Here is a 20,368-nt window from a genome sequence, read left to right as displayed (position 1 = left end):
AGGAGTTGGGTTCTACTCGAGAAGACAATCGAATCGATAGGTAAATTGTCAACATAATTCTACCTTCAAACCACGTAAATAAACCACTACGAGAGATGTCTATTTCATCACATAATTGTTGAAAAAATATTTTCTTTTTAGTGTTACTATATGATAGTATAGGTGACCCAAAAGTCAATTAGTTGGTTCTTTTTGTAATTTTTGATAGTAATTTTATTCGATATAATGTTAAGTATCATAACTACAGTTTATTCTTATCCAATCTATAGAGACTATGCATTCATATGATAAATGTAAAGTCTATGCACTTTAGTGGGTGCTTATGTGGCATCTTTGCATTTTTATATATAATTGTAAGACTAATCGATAATTATTAAATAAATTCAGATTTGATCACGAATAGATTGAAAGCAAATTTAAACGGAGTAAATTGTATTACAGTATAATATTTGAAAATAAATTATATAAATTAAAAAAAATAAGAAAAATTTAATGGATATTCCTAAAAAAAAAATTAAGTTAAAAAATGAATAAATCATATATATATGTGTGTGCAAATAGTATTGAGAAAAGAGAACGTGTCGTGTGGGACATCACCCCCACCGCCTCACTGCATACATGCAAACTATTGTTGGAGGAACAATTGAAAAGCATAAATTTTGCACATGCACACACATAAACTTATTCATATACACATTTGCACACACTCGAGGGTGTGATTAAACAAGTAGGCGAGTTTTTTTTTTTTTTAATTTTAATTAATTAATTTATATAATTATATTATTTGATTAGTTTATTTACAAAATGCAATTTATAATGACTGATATACTGTTTAATCGAAAAATTTTTATGAGTTTGATTATTAAAATTAGTGTAAAATTAAATAGTCCAATTAACTTAAAAATACTATAGTTGGTTAATTAAATTATTAGATTGTTATATTTAACCATTACCATAATTAATTTACTCAAATTCAGCGAGTTTACTGACCAAATACTTAATTATATGTATTAGTGTTTCATCATATTATATAGTAAAGAGGAATTGATAGAAAATTACTAGAAAAATTAAAGAATTATACTTAAAGAATATTAGAATGTCATATTTGAGAAATATTATGATTATGATGATGATGGTCTCTTATGTCCTCTAGATTATGTTAATTTAGAAGTTTTTGGCCACAACTGTCATCAAATAGGAAAATAGTTTCCGACATTGATTAATGAGAAACATAGTCAAAAGTGGAAAAATAGTTGCAGATAAGTTACATTTTTGTCATCAGAATAATACCCGTTTTTATATTGTCTTTTTTTTTTTATGAAAAACCATCTCAACTTGACGAAATTTAAACTTTATCATATATGACTATCTTTTTTATAATTTTTCTGGTAGAAAAAACATCACATACTGTTCGTATGTTGAAAATAAAACATCACATAAGCATTGCATGTGATATTTACTGACAAAAAAATGGTTGAAAATATCTATAAATGGTAAGGTGCAAATTTTTGTAAAGTTGAGATGGATTGACTCACACACACAAAAAAAAATTTAAGATGTTAAAATATAAAAACGGTCATAGTTTAGATGGAAAAATGTAATTAACCCTATAGTTATTGAACTCCAGTATTGGAACCGATTTAGAATTATGTACCTTAAACTTTGATCGGGCAACAACTTGATAGAAAGATCATATCTATATGATTTGTGTAGTTTAGTTAAAAATTAACATCAATTTCACCTTTTTTCTAGTACTACGGACCATTTCTAACGATTACCTATGGTAACGGGTATTATTGGATTACTGAATTAATCGGGATTGGTTAATTGATTATGAACAATCTATTTTAAATGAATCATCGTAGAAAATAGAAATATATTAATTAGAATAAAGCCTTTTTATTTCTTAATGTTGATGGTAAATTAAGTTTTAATAATAATTCTAAAATTATATAAGAAAGTGTAGAATTAATAGATGGTACCAATGTCCAAAACGCTTAATATTTTGACAAACTTATCTAACTTTGATAACATCAATTGTAAAATTTTCTTTATTTACATTATGTAAAATTTATAATCTTATTTTATCCTAAATACCAAAGCATCCATATCTTTTTAAATGAACTTATACATCTAAAATTTCATATAAAATGTATTTCTAAACAAAGCTACAAAATAAGTTTCTTGTGTCCCTAAGAAATTAAAATTTTGTACGTAGATTACTTCATGATATCATCAAATCAATCAAACAACGATGAATTCTAACCTTATCCAAATTTCCCAATCAATTTGCAAGCACGTTAAACGATGATACCATAAAAAAGCACATAAGAATTCACAAACAACAGAGATAAAAGCATTAATTCTTAAAAGCAAACTAACACAACCTAACATCTTAGCAAAATAATTTCACAATTTCAAATTTCCATCAATTCTTCGCTCTTTTGGCCGGCGGCATCGAACCTGTTTTCACCGACTTCGGAGCCAACTTCTTCTTCGCCTGAGTTACAGCTTTGCTCGTCTTCATTTTCTCTCCATTAGCATAAGTCGTTCTCATCTTCTTCAATACCTCCGGAGTTTTGACCTGGCTCAGCCTCTTTGTCCTCTTCCCGACGGTAACTTTTGTTTCGGCGTTTCTCACAACAGTTGATTTGTTTGCAGTCTCCTTTTCCGGAACTGTGCTCGCTTTCTTCTGCGCTGAAACTGATGATTTCTTCGTCTTCTCAGAGGCGGAGACCTTGTAGGAGTTCTTCACTTTGACTAGCTTCTCCGATTTCACAAATCTCTTCAACTGGATGGACAGAATTTTCTTAAAATTTGGGGGAAGCAATTTCGTGTAGTTCTCCTCAATGAATTTCGCGATCGCCGGTTGGCTGGAACCCGTCCGATCCTTCATGGTGGTTATTGCTTCAGTTATCATCTGAAAAACACATACAATCAAGGTTTGAATACGTATAATTCCCACCGTATATATATATTAGAAAATGATGATGAATGGAACTGAGAATTTTTATCAGCACCTGAATGTATGGAGGATGGTGAGATGAAAGGGACGAGCTGTTAGCTTTTAGCGCGGAATCCTTCTTTTCGGTCGGCATTGTTTTCTTGTGTAGATCGGAGAAACTCTATTGGGAAGCAGAAATCTTCATATGAAGTGAAAAAGGGAAGAGCTCCAGTTTGAAATATTCAAATTCAAATCTTGGTTAGGCGGAAAGTTTGAAGTTTTTATTTATTTAATGTACGGGAGTATTAGAGTTTCCCGCCTAAGAGTTGGGTGGAAACATTAAATCAACCACCAAAATAGGGATGTGAAGAAATTGCAATGTGAATTGTGAAGGATAAGATGAAGAGATAATTACACTCTTCTTCGTTGAGGTATGGTATAATTACACGTAAATTTTTTTTTTATTTGAGAAAATTATATTTACTACTTTTAAGATTTGATTTCATCTAACAAATTAATTTCTCCGTCTCTCAAAATTTACTGAATTTGTTGATATCAATAAAAATAAAATTAAAAAAAAATATATTTACCCCGATTGACTTACTATAAATCAAATAGATCTTTTTATGATCAAATTATCTTCACATATCTTCACGCATTAATGCATATGAGAAATTATATTTTCACTTTTATAAGGGTAGTTTAGTTTGTAAAAAAATTATTTGGCCTATAATAAGGCAGTAATAAATTAGTCGATGGTATATATAAATTTTTCCATTCAATTTTTTCTATTAATATTGTTAAATATAATGAATTTTGACTAACGAATAAACTAATTTGTTATAATTTTTCAAATTTCAGAGATGCTAAATGTAATTTTTTAATCAATATAAGATTTACATGTATTGATATCAAATCTTGAGAGATGTGAGTGTAACTATGCCTATGATGAAATGAGGAACACAGGGGCAGAATACAAACATTTCGGAAAAACCATGGTCTGATAATTGGATAACTTGGGCCAAAGCCCATAACTAGAATTTGGAAATTTAGATTAATGATTCGGTCCGGCATTTGTTTGGATTATTTTTATTAATTATTTGTATGAAGGAATTAGCGATCATCATGTTATAATGAATGCAACTTTTGTCTTTCAGTGGGAAAAGAAGAAACCGCTTCTTTATTTTTGTCAGTTGACTTGTAATTTTGATCGGAAATATTGTTGTTTACCAAAGATTGATAAACACTGAGTTGCGGAAAAATACATGTGAGAGGATTTAGGGGGTGTTTGGATAAATTTATAAGCTTTTTCAAATACTTTATAAGTTCTAAACATATTTTATAATAAATATATATAAGCATATAAATTTTTTTAAATAAATTTAGGCATACACTATTAAATTATAAAATAATATTAAATATGAATGTTTCATGTAATACAGACACGCTATATAAATGAAATGGAATTTCATTTAGGTGACGTTAGAAGAAGAAAACAAATCATGCCCGAATCCATCCGATATATACATAGCTCTGCCAAACATGTAATACAGACAAGTATAGATGTACGATTCTTCTAGACATCGCTAATAGTAGTTTTATTGCATGTAACTAAGATAAATTATTATTGTACTGAATGCTCTTTGCTTTACAAAAGAAAATTTACGAGTTTGTATTATAGTGTTTGTTGTGTTTGAGGTTTATGAGTTAGGAGCTGTGTCAATGTGGGCTACACGGCATTAAATATGTGTGGACTGTTCAATATGGGTGGCGACCTTATCGCCTCAACCATTGATTTCTACGCGTGTTTTTACATTCTTGTTCATGAATTGTACGCCTCAGCCTCATCGGATCCATACATTTCACGTGCATTTGCTGCTCTCTCAGTTATAACTAACTGTGCTACCTTATTCGTAATTATAAGTTTAATTAATAAAGTAACTTATTTACATATGGCAGAGAAATGGGTAGACAAAGAAGAAGAGCGCAGTTTATCCACCACATTGTGGAAAAGAACAAAAGAATGGTGCATGACCATGATTTTTTAGCTGGACTTTTGTTTCTATATGTATCTTTGTCCTGGACTCCATCTCTCTCTCTCTCTCTCTCTATATATATATACATACTAACCTCATTTAATGAAGTTGATCACGTTGTAAATGGTTATAATTAACAGCCTTGTTAGTTATTTAATACATTTCCACACTAATTATTTTTATATAATTAGAATTTAATTTTTATGATTTACAATTATCACAGCTATATATATAAAAAAAAAATCTCTGGTAAACTCATATGTCTATGATTAAATTATTAGTTCTATTAATGATACGAGTTTGAATTTCACTGCTAAGTAGTATTTAGTACAGTACATGAGTAATTAAAATATGTATTTTATCTCAACTAAAAGGAAAGTTTAATTCATAAGGATAGAAGATATTTGTGTATTTTAATTCAATTTCAGGATATCAATATAGTTTACCCTTTATTTTGTAAGGTGTTGATTTGGGATAATGATATTAAATTGTAATTATATGCATTAATAAATGTATTTGAAGGAATTAATTTGCAAGGGATGAAATGAGAAATAATAATAATAAAGTGGAGATGGCATTATTTTTGTAGCGTGTTGATGATAATGTAGCGTAGAAGATAAAATTAGGGAGGATGGGAGCGGCTACCAATACACATCACATGCCCCCTCTCCCCTCTCCCCTCTCTTCTTCACTTTGCTTTTCCTTTTCTATCTTTTCTCTCAACTTTCCATCAAATCACCGAATATTTTCCAAAAATTAAAAAATCGCTCCACTCTTCTTTATATACACACACACACACACTGTTGACCTTCTACTTTACCAATCTCTGTCTCTGTTTTTTATCATCAAGAGTTGCAAGAATGGACGCTCTTTTCCTCCTCCTCTTCTTCTCACTTTTTCTCACTCATTTCTCCTCGGCTATGAATACAATTACAGCAATGTCTAAGGACCAAATTGCCTGCACAATGTGCTCCTCTTGTGACAACCCATGTCAACCTATTCTCTCTCCTCCCCCGCCCTCGCCAGTCCCATCCCCTCCTCCGCCCTCTCCCCCGCCACCCACGGGCCCCAACTGCCCCCCTCCACCTTCACCACCCAGCGGCGGTGGTGTGTACTACTTCTCACCACCACCTCCTCCCGCACAATCATCCAATTATCCTCCACCCTACGGTGGTGGCGGGGGGGGGGGGGCGCACCCCCACCGCCGAACCCAATTGTTCCGTACTTCCCTTACTACTACTATAGCCCTCCGCCACCTTCCTCTCACTCCGACGATGACTACTCCCATTCCGTTCAATTCAAAAGCAACCTCCTCATTTCTTCTCTCCTTATCATCACATCCTCCCTTCTCTTCTTTCTTTGAATTCCCAGAACCAAATCGCACGCTCCAAAATTAACACTTCTATAAATTACATCTATATTTTTCCTTTTTTCCTCATAATTTTCAGGTTAATTTTACAAATGCGGTGCGGAGATTTGGGTTTGCAGCAGATGGCGCGCGGCAACAGAAGCAGAAAAAGAATGCAGATTGAAGTGAAGTATTCCTGATTCTTTCCAAGTATAACCTCCTCATCATATATCCTACAATAATAGTTACTTGTAGTCGCTGCCTCCAATCCATTATTTGTAGAATAAGGTGTTGAAGAAGACTAGTAACTACTTTTGCCCTCACATTTTGTACCTAAATTATTGTCCATAAAAGTTCTAATAACTGTAATTTCTCTTGTCACGAAATTTTCGATTTCATATGAATTAGCATACGGCATTATGTTGAATTAGCATGTGGGTAGTGTAGTAGCACATGATAAAGCGGCAGCAGCAAGAGGGAGGGAGGAATTTCTGTGTAAGTGATGATGACATGATAAAGCAGCTGGGTAGCTAGTGTGGAGATTGTTGACGGAAGCGGTACATAAATCGGGAAGGAAGGGCGGGAGGGGGTGGGGGGCTGGAGGGCACTAAGGAACATGTGGTTGTGGTTGGAAATAGAAGCAAAGGGGAAGGGGTAGTGTTTATTGTTTATATGGCCCCATAGAGATTCGTTTTCCTCCGCTTTAGTATGTGTTGCTGCACATGCCTTGTTTGTTCTTTAATGCTACTTTTTCTTTTTCCCTTTTTCATAATTTTTTCTGGAAATGCAATGCATAGTGTTTTTCGTAAAGTTGGTTTAGATTGTGTTGGTGGATTTTAATTAATTATATAATAAATATAGTATTTTTGTAGCATGATTGACATCTTTCCTGAAGATGGATGTTTGCAAAAGGGTCAATATGTTCTTTTTATTAGATTAGCTGTCGGGCACAATTGACTAATATTCTTGAAACGAATAAAAAGTTAGTACAAATTAGACTGATAGTTTTCATATTTTATATACTATATATTTTGGAAGACTTATGAGATATATTTACAACATATTTATACTTAATTTGTAATAAAAAAATGTATGCTGTTAACTTTACATAAACTTTGTGGTGTGAAATTGTTCGGATTTGTCATAAGAAACAAATGTTGCTGTGGAATTGAAAACATATTTGGATTAATAATACGAATGTATTTTATATTATTAAACTAATAAACTCATTTTCTTATTATTAAAAATGTCAGATGAATTTCTTGTTTTGCATGGCATTGACAGATAACTTTTTTTTATTGAACTGTACAATCGTCATCAACATTATGAAAAAATATTAATTTATAAAATTATATAAAAATGAATGATGGGAACAACAATAACCGTAAAACATTACAATAAAGGTAAGCGTTGTATTTTATTTTAATTATTGTTTAAAAAATAAAAACAAAACCAAACAAGACGTAGATGACGGGAGAAGTTTTATTACAATCTAGGACTTGTAAAATAGAGTAGTGTGATATGAAAACAATCAATTAATTAATAATAAGTTTAATGAGTGTTGAACTCTATACTTATATTCCAATTAGGCATCCTTCCTCTTATCAACGAATTTATTTAATACGTCACTAATACATCAAAATCCAAATTAATATAATTTAATCATCCCATGAAACCACATTTCATTTGCTTTTTCTCCAGAACAGAGCAGATTTACAACCACTTATTTTCAAACTCAAAAGCCCAAAACCATAGGGGGGAAAATCAAACATACAGCGCTTCACCAATATTCACCACGAAGCTCACGGAGGACTCTGCCATGGGGAGAATCAGGGTCGCCCCTCATCGCATTCCATCTAAATATCTCCACCGCTCTACGCAGCGACTCCTCCGCAGTATCCAGCTGCTCCGCCCTCCACACCATTGCCCCACCCCCTACACTCTCCTTCTGTCCCGTTCCATCAGTTGCCCTACTTATCGGCTTTCTAGTATCCGCAACTTCAATTTCCGACAACGGCGACGCTTTGTGGTGCTTGAAGTACTCCCTATCATCTTCCAATTGCTCTTCTCTTTGTTCTTTCCTGTCGGTTTCCTTTTCATCGTCCGGCCACGGGCTGCCGTCGATTCCCACGCAACTCACATCGCCGATTTGAGCAGGGAAAGCGGAGTTCCGCCGCTTTTGTTGCGCGATCGGGTCTGTGCGGGGGCCGACGCCGCTGGATTCCAGTTTTGACGTCGATTCAAATGGCGATTTGGGAGGAACGTATGGTTCGTTGTCCTTGGTGGTCGGTCCCTGCTCTTGTGAGTGACGGCGCTTTTCGTCCTGTATTGCTTCTGTTACGTACACTTCCTGCAGAGTTAGTTAATCAGAATTTCAATACGTGGAATTTTACTTGCTCCGTTGTTATAATGCTCTACTCTATAACCTCAATTGGCGTTCTAATATTCATATCGCAACCTACACTCACAAATCGAAATCACTATAAGAAACTACACATGCATAAAAATCAAAATCACACGGTGCACTTACATCAGGTTCTACGGCATGCTCAGCAGGATCGGCAGTTCTGCCACTTGAGGTGGCGCTGCAAAGCCTCTGCGCCAGAAACTTCTTTTGGTGACCGGAAAATAGGTCCCGCGGACTGAATTTCACGGCGGTGGCAGCTAATCTGGATTGCATTTTTTTTTCCTGGTTGATTTGAATTCAGCTTACAATTTCTCCCCGATTAAAGGAAGAAAGTTCACACTAGAATTTATGGGTTTTGGGTGAGATGAATTATAATCGTTTTCTGGATGACGCGTGTCCGGTTTCCTACACGCGGCAGTTGGTTCGAGGAGTTGCCAGAGCCTTCGTGTCATTTTTGTTCTTTCAATGGTTGGAGCACCATTTTGGTTGCTCCGAATGAGCTAGAAGCACCACGAAATTTGCCCATCTTGCCTCTGCATCCTTCTTTTTTTCTTTAACCAACCATCTCTCGGGTTCTAAAAGTAATGATTGAAATGTTAATATTAAACATATTTTTTAAATAATTTAATTTTTTTTACGTGATAGTTTGAACAAATTTTACATGAAGTATTTGCACGCACTAAAATATTAATATTAAATATTTTTAATTATTATAATTTAAATTTTAGATGAAGTATTTGTTTCACAAGTACTTGATTGGATTTAAGATGAATTAGGTCAGAAATGGTCGAATTGATGCACTTAGAGTTGTAGACTTGAGTGGAATTAGATGGAGTAATCGAGACACTACTACACTAAAGAAATTCAAATTTATTATAAATTTAAGTTTGGATTTTAGGTTGTCGAGTTAGTTCTTGCTTGTCTGAAAGTGGATTTATTTGGCTTACTCATCATAATCCCACTACTTTAAAAATAATGGGAATTCAGTCTGATTTTGATGAGGCTAAATTGAAGTTATATGTTGTTTCATAGTGTGATAGGATGAAGATGAAGATCTTCAATGGCAAAGAAGCCATGTCCTCCGATGAGGAAAGTCGCAGATACAATTTGACTTTTAATCATATAATTGACGGGCAGCTATCCGACTTTACTGTATTCATCACCTTTAATATAGTCATTTTGAACAACTCTTGTGGGTTTAAGAGTGTTTAAGGAAGGTGACATGTGTGGATGACCTGTCATTTCTCTTGTTTTCCCAGTAAAAATCCAATAAAATAATAACAATAACAATAAGAAGAAGAAGAGTTAATTATACTTAGATTCAATTTTAAAATATAAAATTATACTTTATTTCTAAAATTACACTTTTTCCCTTAAAAAATTCAATATTTACACCTACCTCATTTCACTCGACATATATATAATACATTGATCACTAAATATACATGAAAATATTAAATGGAGTCAAATTAAAAATGTATATATTTTTTGGTTAAAGTGAGCATTTTTTGTTCAAATCTTAATAGAAGGATATCAAGTATAAAAAAGAATTTTACGTAAGTATAATTTTAAAATCACATTTTCAAAAAGAATCTAAGTGATCCTAATAAAATAATAATTTGAAGCAAATTCGTAATACGTAATTAGGCGATTAAATCTCTTTGAATTCGTAATTTATAACTAAATTTATTAGTTTTACTCTCTGAACAACGAATGATATTTCTTGATTGTTCCACAAGTATCCATAGGTGATTTGGTCCATATCAGCAATATTTGTTAGACAACTCAGATGAAAAGTGTTCTAATCTGCAGCATATGTTTCGAGATTCAGATTCCCTTCCTTTCTAGCACAAAATTATGCACATTATTGGCATTAAATTAAAAAATATTTCACATACACGCGTTCCATTTCTTTTCCAACACCACAAACAAGGCTCAAAATCACTTCACATGAAGAGAAAATGTGATTACAGTCCCATTTGTGGTTCTCGTTTTCTACCAACAAAGAGTGCGACGTCACAGCCACAATATAATAACAGCAGCACAAGTCAAATATGAAATTAATCCTACTAGGAAAAAAAAAAAAAAAAAACATGTCCAAAATAATCATTGTTAGTGATTACATCAGTGCATCCTATCATTAAATCGATTACAATGGGTTAGAATCATTTCTTTTTTCCCTTTCAAATTTCGAAATCGCTGGTACAACCGCATCAACTTGAGGTACTACTCCCTAAGCATAAACAGATCCGCAAGAGAGAGCCATCAACAGTATAGCCGCTTGCTCTTCCTCTCGCAACTTGCTCATCAGTTTTCCTGATCTCTGCAGAACCATGTCGCTTCCCAACGCCATAAATCGCATTTTCAGTATCTCTCCAACTTGATCACTCCGACTGACGCTTGTTCTCTTCTTTTTCCGGTTACTTCTTCCTGTATCTAATCCCAGAAGCTGCCTCCTCTTCTTGTTATACTTGATCCCGCAAGCATTGCACAATGACTGAAAATCAAGTACCACAAAACAAAAACATTAGTAAAACGGATAGATCATCTCATTTAATAAGAAAAAAAAAGAAAAAAAAAAAAAAGAGTAATGCACCTTGGGTCCAGCTGGTCCGCCTCTCCATAGGGGAGTTCTGGTAGTGTGACAGTCGCTGCAACTTTTCAACGAAGAGCTGTTGATGTTTTTCTCCTCCGAATCTGCTTTCTGAAAAAATAAATCAACCTTGTGAGTGAAGTTGTCATGATTTGATCCTCAACGATTGTGCAAAATAGTGGTGTAATCACTTGATTCCTCACCTTATCTACCTTCAGATCCATATCATCAAGCAGAGTATTACTTCTTCAATAATCCAAAGTAATTAAAAAAAAAAAACCCACAGAGTAGTGTTGGAGGGTGCGAGAGAAGGTCACTCAGAAGATGACATGATCAAATTGAACAAAAGAAATTGAAAAGAGAGAAAGGGAAGGGATGGGATTTTAGTGATCAGGGGGGGATTAGAAAAGGGTAGGAGGGAGAGAGAGAGAGAGAGAGAGAGAGAGAGAGAGAGAGAGAGAGAGTGATCAGTGGGAAGTGGATGGGCCGTTATTGTGAGTGAGTGAGAGAGTGAATGTGTGTAGTGTGTGTTTTTCTGTGGGCTGATCTAATCGTTTTATATATCTCAACAGAAATATTTGGAAAGCCAGCCGTACACGAAACCCTAGCTGACTCTAGATTTCTTGCCGATTGACTGTTATGCCCCTCAACGATTTCAAATTTTGAATTCCACAATCTCAGCCGTTCATTCTTCCTGATCTCGCCTGTGAGAAAACCACACGGAGGATGTAATTAAATGCACATATATGCATTTTGCAACAAAACCACCTAAGTCACAATTATTAGTAATTTAAGGAAAAAAATTTATGCAATAAGTAAATTACCTGGGCCATTTTGTAATTATGGCATGAAATGGTTTAACTAAAAGTGGCAGGGGTTTGTTTGAGGTAAGCAAGAGGGCCAAGCAAGGAATTTGTCTGATGAATTGGGTGCTATTTGACAAAAGTCAACACAATTTACAGACAGCACAGCAGGCAAGTTTTCAGCTGAATTGGAAATGTTACCATGATTTTACTACTCAATAACTATTAATAAAAATAAAACCAAATTAATTTACATTAAATAAAATAAAAGAGTAAATCATAATATGTTCCACTCATATTTACAAATATCCGATTATTATTTATAAAATTACAGATATATCATAAAATTAAAAATAGTCTAATAAATTCTCATTGTGAGGACATTTGTTAGACAAATATTAATTTTAAAAAAATATTCATAATTTTTAAAATAATAGATAAGTATTTATAATTACCGAATAGTTAGATGTAGTTCATCTTAAATATAAAAAATACATGTTAGGTGTAACTGGATTTGGAACGTGAAAATAAATAAATGCATGTATATATTTATTTTAATCTAGATTGATTTAACAAGTGAGAAAAGCCAAACTTACTAGACAAATGGGGCTGACTTGACAGTAGCTGCGTAGAGTTCCCAAAAATTTGAGTTGACCTCCTACCTTAGACAGTCAAAAGCTATCGCACCCGCACCAACCATTTTTTTTATTATTACCAACAAATTAATAAATATATTCAATTAAGGCAGTAGAAATTGTCCTAAACTACAGAAGAGAAGAGCGAGCAGCACGCAAAAGGCAAACCCAGTACCGCGCCCAGCTCCTGATAATCACAACCTGCTTCACTGTTACTTGTACTGTAGAAATCGGAATGTCTCGCAATACAAAAACAGGGAAAGACAAACAACAACAACAAAGAATAAAAGAATGAAATACTGTAGAATCGGTTTTAACCAAGTACTCTATTAACTTTGTGTTTGACTTTGCCACCAACTTTTATTTCAATTTTATCTTAATTAAATTGTGAAATCTACATTCCAATTCAAATTTCCGTAATATGGTGATAAAATTAAAAAATATTGCGGAGAAAAAGTTGGGGAGAAGGACAGAAATCCGGCTCATATTATTGGGGTTGGTATGAAAAGACAGGACAGGACAGGACAGGCCCGGACCCATTTGTCCTCAACTTCAAAAGTGCAGCCCAACCCCCCCGTTCATTCTTTAAACCACCCTACATTTTGGACACCTCTTTTCATCATATTCTTTCAAAACCTACTTAGTGTGCACAGAAAATAATAATTATAAGGATGATGATGATAATAATAGTCAGTATGCTCAATTAAACTAAATTATGTAAACATAAAATATACGAGGGAAAAAAGCGAGAAAATATCCCTTCTTTCGTGGCCAATTGAGCATCAATGAAATAACACAAGTCGGTAGTATTATGAAACATTGTTTTTAAGATAAATATAAATAATATACTAGTGGTTGACGTACCGAATAATTACGGAATATTTTATTGGTACCCAAACGACTGTTTATGTCAAATACTCAATTTAGGAAGATGAGGTGTGGGTTGGATTTAGGAGCAGGTTAATTGATTAACCATATTTAAAATTACTAGGTTAATTGAGCAGCTCCAGCAATACTATCTACCTGAACATCATATAAACAATAACAAGAATACCTTACTGTGTTATGTAGCTATAAATAACGGAAAGCCCAATACCAATATCTTACTGGTAATGAGCTGGCTGCTCCAGCCATGTAAGTATGGAACTGAGGATCCAAGACAAAGTGAATGCCCAGAGAAGACTTCCTAAAATCTAAATTTATTTACTAAACAATAAAAGACCAGCAAAGTATAAGTCACCATATTAGAGAAACCAATTGTCGATTGAGGGACAGCAGATTCCCCTTCAGCGTACTCTCTTGCACCTTTGTAGATGTTAAATCAATTAATTAGCTCTGTCTTGAATTACTCAAATATGATTTCCATAATAATCTTAGTTTTTAACAGTGTCTATCAGTAACTCCTTAAAGGATTGATCATCTTTCCCTCCAGTACTTAAGTCTCTCAGCAAGACTAAGAAGGTGTTTTAAGACATTTTATAAACTCCTACACATGATGTTTTAAGAGCGCAAAGATGTTAACACTTATTTTAAAATTAAATAATGGAAGCGTTGGGCAAATAAAATGTCGTAGCTTCCAAGATGTCAGAGTATCAGCATAATAAGCTCTCCACATTATTAACAAAAAAAATTATCAAATTATTAGAATTTAAAATTATATAAATAGATAGTTTTGCTTTGGGGGGAAAATGCCAATGATACGATGAATAAAAATAAATTATTAACAAAATTATGAGGGCATTTTTATTCATTAAATGTTAAGATTAAAGTTGGGTTAGGTTACCTTCTTTTAAAGAGATTATAAGTTCTAAATCACCTTATTTTATAATTTTATAAGTTATTAAAAAAAAAATTGTCAGACAATTTCAAGAGCTTAAGAACTATATGCTTTAAGTAGCTTATAAGAAACTCAGTCAAACATGCTCTAAATCCCACAAAAGTTGAGAATAGTGTACAATAAGTGAGAAAATATAAAACCAGTTAATAATCTGAGCTGTCTCGTTGGGGCTACAAAAAAAGCATTACCTTTTTTGTCTTTTCCCAGGGGCTTTGATGTTTAGCTAGCCTCTGGTTGCGCACTGACCAAAATCAGTCTGTCCACCAGAAATATGAGCTGTCAGCAACAACAGAAATATAATATTGATGATGACATCCAACTTAGAACTATAGTAGAGAAAAGCAGCAATTAGAAGTAAGTAGCTCCAGCCTGCTGGATGCAGATCGCTGAAGCATAACAGGCTCCGGAAACCGGGAGCCTGAATTGTTTATAAGAAGATAAATCAACCTAAGAAAAATCAGTATAAAAGAAGAAAATGACTAGTAAGATTTCTTGGAAATTTTCAATAATCGCATTAAGTTACCCAGACAAATACATCTTCAAAACTACTCAAAAGAAGAACCTTCAACAGACCAGACTGTGTTGACCCGAAACAACCAACTAGTACATTCACAAAAAATTACATATGACTCGTTTTCGATTTATTTACTCCGGCCGACATGGAAAACATTTTCCATGTCATATACATAAGATAGGTTATATCTTCCCATAACATGGAAGAAATAACTGACAGCACAGACCCAAATACGCAAAAGAGGACTCCAAATTTCAAGAGGTTTGATTTGCATCAAAAACTTGCAATAACTGGCTGATAATACCACAAGATCCTTTTTATTATTCAGCCACCTCGGAGGACCAAAGACTCAGATGGACTTCATCTCTTCATGCACAAGAGCATTTGCATCTTACAAGGAACCTCCTCCTAACTCCAGATGACAATTTCAACCAGCCACATCCAGGGGACACCCATTCCAACGAGATAAGAAGTCCTGTACATTTCAAATTTGTTGGTGTCCTTGATGCACATGAACATTGAAAGCAAAGGCTCGAAAAATAAAGCTAGATTTGCTCTGGGTAAACATAAAATGAACATCAAAGGACTATATTTATCTATGATACCCTACATCGGGTCCTTTACACAGGAAATCACACGCAGCAGTAATCCATTATGAAGAATTGCGCCATTATTATAATACATTATTCAGCATATGCAGATTGACATTGTAAGGACTTTATTTTACCTTAACTGAATTTGAATCCCCCTGATGGAACTGGAAGATCTCCACCTCCAAAGTTGAAGCCAGATTGTGGAGCATCACCAGAGACCAGCTGCTCATCCTCTTCTTCCAACCAATATGTTTCTAGAATCTTCACTGCCTTTTCATAAATTTCATTGTTGTCATGACTTTGAAGATTTTCAATCTTCTCAAGACCTTCTGCACTGTCAATCATCTGGGCATAGACATTCACATCTCCGGTATTGCCTTGGTTCTTCTCAGCTTCTCCAACCTTCAGAATGTTCTCAAGACCTTCCAAGCAAACCGTAACAATTCTTGGGTCAGGACAAACGAGAAGATCACAGAGTGGTTTTATACATCCCTCGCGTACCAAAAACCTGCCAAATAAGTTGGATAAATTTTCACACCTACCACAATAAATATGAAAATGGTGTCAAAATATCATACTTGATTTGATCACTAGTTCCACCAGAAGTGGCATTTGAAATAGCCCAGGCAGCCTCTTTTTTTATCTCAAACTCCGCATTTTGAAGCAGAACCACTAGAGGGGAAATAATGCCAGCCTCAATAACAGCCTGTGCACAGTCAAACAATAAAGCCCCCACATATTTTCACTTCAAAACTTAAAAGAAAACATAAATATAATTCAATTGCCTGATTCATAAAAAATAATGTGATCTACAATTAACAAGAAAAATCTTTTTGAAAAAAGCAAACAAAAATAAACAGCTTAGAAGACAAACTTTCTGTATTCAATATAGACTAGCTACAGCTGAATCAATTTTCTTCCCACAACAATTGAGGAATGTTGCTCTCTTGATTGATTAAAAAATCCAGCAATTAAAGCAAAATAGATCCACTGCAGGCTGCATACCTGTATCTGGTCCCTATTTCCAGCAGTGATGTTTGAGATAGTCCAACAGGCTTCCTTCTTGATGCTTTTCTTATAATTTTGCGTCAACAAGTTAAGCAGGCAAGGAAGAGCCCTATTATCGATGATAACCTGAAAATGATTGAAAGGAAGTTAAAACTCCACTACAGATAAACATAATACAAAAACCTAACAATAATATCCAAAGGATGATCTAGGGAGAACAAACTTCTGATGGCGTTACTCTCCAGAAGATCTTTGTAAACCAGCGCACTGATCTCTAACTGTGGTACTAGTTAAAGAAATATATATGCTTGGCAAAAAGTTGAGACACTCCCTCATAATACAATTATTTGGTATTACGGTGAGCAAAGAGAGCAAGTCTTTTTCCAATCAAGGGTTCTGATATCTCTCAAGGCTTAATGATCCTCAAATAGATGAAGGTACACACCCTATAGGGCTACAAAACCAAGTATGAAGTATTGTGTTCATTAAATGATTTGAAATTATTATGCCGGAAGTTCCAAGGCAACAGGAATTAACCAAACAAAGAATAAGGATAAAATAATTGGTTGAAGAGATTAAGAACTAAATTTCCAGAGAGAAAATATTGTTAAAAACATAATGAACACTTAAACACGAATAGAGCAGCACCAATAACTTTAACTATACATTTGGTTGCCAATCCAATCAACTTACACCTAACTTTTCAAAGAAAATACAGCTTATGCCGACTATGAATAACAAGACACAAAAATTTCATCCTGAAAACTGTGTTATTAAAGCTGATTATCATAAGCCAAACACCACCTGGAACCTAATGTTTTGTATGCTCAAAGCATTTTACTCAAACAATGGAAAAGATAAAGTGACAAAATTAGACAAGCTAAATATGGTGCATTTTTGCTGCCCTATTAAAACCATAACAAAGTAAGCAACACTTAATCACACTCAATATACTAATTACAACAAAAACACAACCAATGAGGCTTACATATAAGTAAAAATTAATACAAGGACAAAACAAGCAGAAAGATGACAAAGCAATTATCAACTCATAACTCCATAAGAGCAGATTCAAGAAATTATTTTCTAATGTCCTCTACCAAGGTGAAGTGCAGTGCTAACAAGGGATAAGTAAACTAGCCATGGATATGAATAAAAGATAGCATATTAAAATCACTGATGAAAGTATGAGTATCCATCCAGATACCTGAGTCTGGGCATCATCACCAGTCACAATATTACCAACTGTGCGCAAGGCAGGAATCAGAACTGATGGTGAGGGATGTCTGCAAAACCCAAAGGAAATAGGGCAAAACACTAAATAAGAAACTACATACAAAAGTTCAACAAACCAACCGGGACTTTAAAGGATTTAACAACCATAAACATGAAATTTAAGAACATCATTTTGTCGCTTACAGTAAAAGCTCAACCAGACGTGGGCATACACCAGCTTCAATTACAGCTTGGATTTTATCATTAACACCATCAGACAGATATGAAAGCGCCCAGCATGCATCTGTAAGGACTTCTTCATCATTTGTATGTATAAGATGAGCAAGAGCAGGAAGTGCTGGTTTGACCTGGTCAAGGTTTTCAAATGCAGGTTGCAGTTACATGGGTTTTGCAGAAGATATGATCAAAACAAAACAAGCTGACACATAGTAAGGACATACCTGCTCAAATTGAGGTTGCGGCTTTCCCCGACAGAAGTTTGACAGTGTCCATGTTGCATTCCGCAACATGGATAGCTTAGCTTGATCATTAAATTGTGCTAATAATGGCATTAAAGCTCCATAACCAAGGACAAGATCACGACATTTAGGCGAGTCACCAGCAACGTTACCCAATGCCCAAACCGCCTACACAACATTGTCAAACAAAATCAGAAAAGTACGAATTCAAAGCAGTATTGGTCGGTATTACTTAATCGGAAGCAGGAAATATATTGTATCTAAAAAGTGCATGTGCATCAACATTTGGCAATACATACCTGTTCGCGCACGTCATCACTTGGAGAACTAAGAAGTCTCACAAAAATCGGAACAGCACCATGATCGATCACAACTTTGGTGTTGTCAGATGTCCCAGAGGCAATGTTCGTGAGAGCCCAGGCAGCCTCAAACTAAAATAGGAAGAAGTCAATATGCGACCCAAACAATTAAGATTACATCAAACAATAGACAAAACCTGTAGCAACAAGCCAAAACTTTTTTACCTGAAGCTGTGGGTAATCATCTCTCGCAAGAAACTCAACAAAACGAGGAACAACTCCAGACTGTATCACTTCCTCAATTGGCGGATTTCGCTCTGTGGCGCAATAACAATAAAAAAGAACATTCTCAAACAAAAATGGTTAATATACAGAAATGAGATCAGCTCCAAGTGCAAATAGTAAAGTACCTATTGACAGAAGTTTACGGAACTGAGTTGTGGCCTCAAGCTGAAGTGCACCATCATTAGACCAAACGCCAGCAACCATAGCTGGAAGACTTTCTAACTGGGAAAAAAAAAAAAGCGAATACTAGGCTTAATTGAAATGCAAGCTTAAAGCAATCTGCATATACAGCTAGTGAAGGATGTGAACTCTTATTTTAGGTGAAGTTTCCTACCAAAATCCATTGAGGACTCCAAGAGAGAAATATACTTCGTGTTTACAAAGGCTACGGACTTCATCATAAAAACTGAGTATTTGATCATGATTCAGGAAAATATCAATACACTCAGGTCGACGTGCTAAACTTAACAACAAAGACCTACTAATTACAGCAGGTTCAGCAATCAATAAATCCATGGATCAGATCCAAACCCTATGTTCAAATATATAATCCAAAAATCGAACAGCATCCATTAATCGTATTTACCTTCTTATCTAGCTGCGGAACGTTGACTGCTGGCTGAAATTGCTGAGCTTGAAGCCCCTCGCGACGCTTCTTCAGTAAATTTTCCTCTCTTCTATTCTTCCGGATCTCCACCATATTATCCTCCCTCCGCCGGCGCCCCTCTTCCGCATCCACCGCCACCTTGTACCGGCTCCGGCGAACCTCCGTCCTCGCATTCGGCCTCAACGACATCGTCGCGGTAGATCCAAAACCAAAATAGAAAAGAAGAAAAACAATCGAATTCTTAAAAAATCGATACCTAATAATTTCCTCTTTCTTCTGTGCCAGATGAGAATGGAGTATGGGAGAATATTTGGGATACGGACGAAACCTTGAGATGAGAATTTTGAGATTTTCTTTTTGTGCAGAGAGAGAAAATTTTCTCTTTTTCTTTAGAGCTGGATAGTGAGAGGAGAGAAGAGAAGAGAGGATTTTTCAAGTAAAATTAGAATCAGGCGATGATCATTATAGCGGCTCCACCCACCGCAACGATACGTACTAGCCTCGGTTTTCTTACTATTAACGGTAATGCCACTAGGTTTGAATTTTGAATTGGAAATTAAAAAAGATTTTGGGGGAGCGGAATTGCCTGCTTCGCAAGATTAGGGTTTACTTTAGATGGTAGCCGTTGGAGTGTGCGAATTATAGGAGGTTTGTTTTTGTTGTGGGCCTCCCAGCTGATAGGATTAAGGTTTGTGGGCCAATAGCCCATATGATATTTGACAAAAGATTCAGTACTCCAACCGCAGGGGCTGGAATTCGAGTCTT

At 34.8% G+C, this 20,368-nt stretch overlaps 4 protein-coding genes and 1 pseudogene across 4 annotated transcripts; 1 reads left to right on the top strand and 4 right to left on the bottom strand.

The window, feature by feature from the left end:
• Positions 2,197–3,220, bottom strand: LOC105163080 (histone H1-like). The gene is made up of 2 exons (XM_011081299.2): positions 3,021–3,220; positions 2,197–2,920 (listed from the first exon to the last, which is right to left on the bottom strand). Exons 1-2 carry the CDS (start codon positions 3,096–3,098, stop codon positions 2,429–2,431), a joined length of 570 nt encoding a protein of 189 aa, XP_011079601.1. The 5' UTR covers positions 3,099–3,220; the 3' UTR covers positions 2,197–2,428.
• LOC105163079 lies at positions 5,632–7,138 on the top strand (annotated as a pseudogene).
• On the bottom strand, positions 7,977–9,076 carry LOC105163078. Its single transcript, XM_011081298.2, has 2 exons — positions 8,859–9,076; positions 7,977–8,678 (listed from the first exon to the last, which is right to left on the bottom strand). Exons 1-2 carry the CDS (start codon positions 9,006–9,008, stop codon positions 8,109–8,111), a joined length of 720 nt encoding a protein of 239 aa, XP_011079600.1. The 5' UTR covers positions 9,009–9,076; the 3' UTR covers positions 7,977–8,108.
• LOC105163077 (GATA transcription factor 15) lies at positions 10,687–12,027 on the bottom strand. Its single transcript, XM_011081296.2, has 3 exons — positions 11,532–12,027; positions 11,332–11,439; positions 10,687–11,232 (listed from the first exon to the last, which is right to left on the bottom strand). The coding sequence occupies exons 1-3, from the start codon at positions 11,550–11,552 to the stop codon at positions 10,969–10,971; spliced, it is 393 nt and encodes a 130-aa protein (XP_011079598.1). The 5' UTR covers positions 11,553–12,027; the 3' UTR covers positions 10,687–10,968.
• On the bottom strand, positions 15,067–20,033 carry LOC105163076 (importin subunit alpha). The gene is made up of 11 exons (XM_011081294.2): positions 19,583–20,033; positions 19,122–19,218; positions 18,937–19,028; positions 18,712–18,843; positions 18,395–18,580; positions 18,138–18,301; positions 17,926–18,004; positions 16,716–16,844; positions 16,289–16,416; positions 15,845–16,218; positions 15,067–15,592 (listed from the first exon to the last, which is right to left on the bottom strand). The coding sequence occupies exons 1-10, from the start codon at positions 19,790–19,792 to the stop codon at positions 15,846–15,848; spliced, it is 1,590 nt and encodes a 529-aa protein (XP_011079596.1). The 5' UTR covers positions 19,793–20,033; the 3' UTR covers positions 15,067–15,592; position 15,845.

This window comes from Sesamum indicum, linkage group LG6 (genome assembly GCF_000512975.1).
Source record: "Sesamum indicum cultivar Zhongzhi No. 13 linkage group LG6, S_indicum_v1.0, whole genome shotgun sequence".
NCBI classification, from domain to species: Eukaryota; Viridiplantae; Streptophyta; class Magnoliopsida; order Lamiales; family Pedaliaceae; genus Sesamum; species Sesamum indicum.
This window is presented reverse-complemented; position numbering and strand designations above follow the sequence as displayed.

Bases quoted from the DNA above. Each gene is read 5' to 3' on its own strand.
- LOC105163080 (XM_011081299.2), bottom strand. From the start codon at position 3,098: ATGCCGACCGAAAAGAAGGATTCCGCGCTAAAAGCTAACAGCTCGTCC. The intron at 2,921-3,020 runs GTGCTGATAAAA...TGTGTTTTTCAG, and splicing joins ACCATCCTCCATACATTCAG to ATGATAACTGAAGCAATAAC.
- LOC105163078 (XM_011081298.2), bottom strand. From the start codon at position 9,008: ATGCAATCCAGATTAGCTGCCACCGCCGTGAAATTCAGTCCGCGGGAC. The intron at 8,679-8,858 runs GTAAGTGCACCG...CTAACTCTGCAG, and splicing joins AGCATGCCGTAGAACCTGAT to GAAGTGTACGTAACAGAAGC.
- LOC105163077 (XM_011081296.2), bottom strand. From the start codon at position 11,552: ATGGATCTGAAGGTAGATAAG. The intron at 11,440-11,531 runs GTGAGGAATCAA...TTATTTTTTCAG, and splicing joins TGGATCTGAAGGTAGATAAG to AAAGCAGATTCGGAGGAGAA. The intron at 11,233-11,331 runs GTGCATTACTCT...CTTGATTTTCAG, and splicing joins GCGGACCAGCTGGACCCAAG to TCATTGTGCAATGCTTGCGG.
- LOC105163076 (XM_011081294.2), bottom strand. From the start codon at position 19,792: ATGTCGTTGAGGCCGAATGCGAGGACGGAGGTTCGCCGGAGCCGGTAC. The intron at 16,845-17,925 runs GTATCTGGATGG...AATCATTTTCAG, and splicing joins GTGATGATGCCCAGACTCAG to GTTATCATCGATAATAGGGC. The intron at 16,417-16,715 runs GTATGCAGCCTG...GACTGTGCACAG, and splicing joins GAAATAGGGACCAGATACAG to GCTGTTATTGAGGCTGGCAT.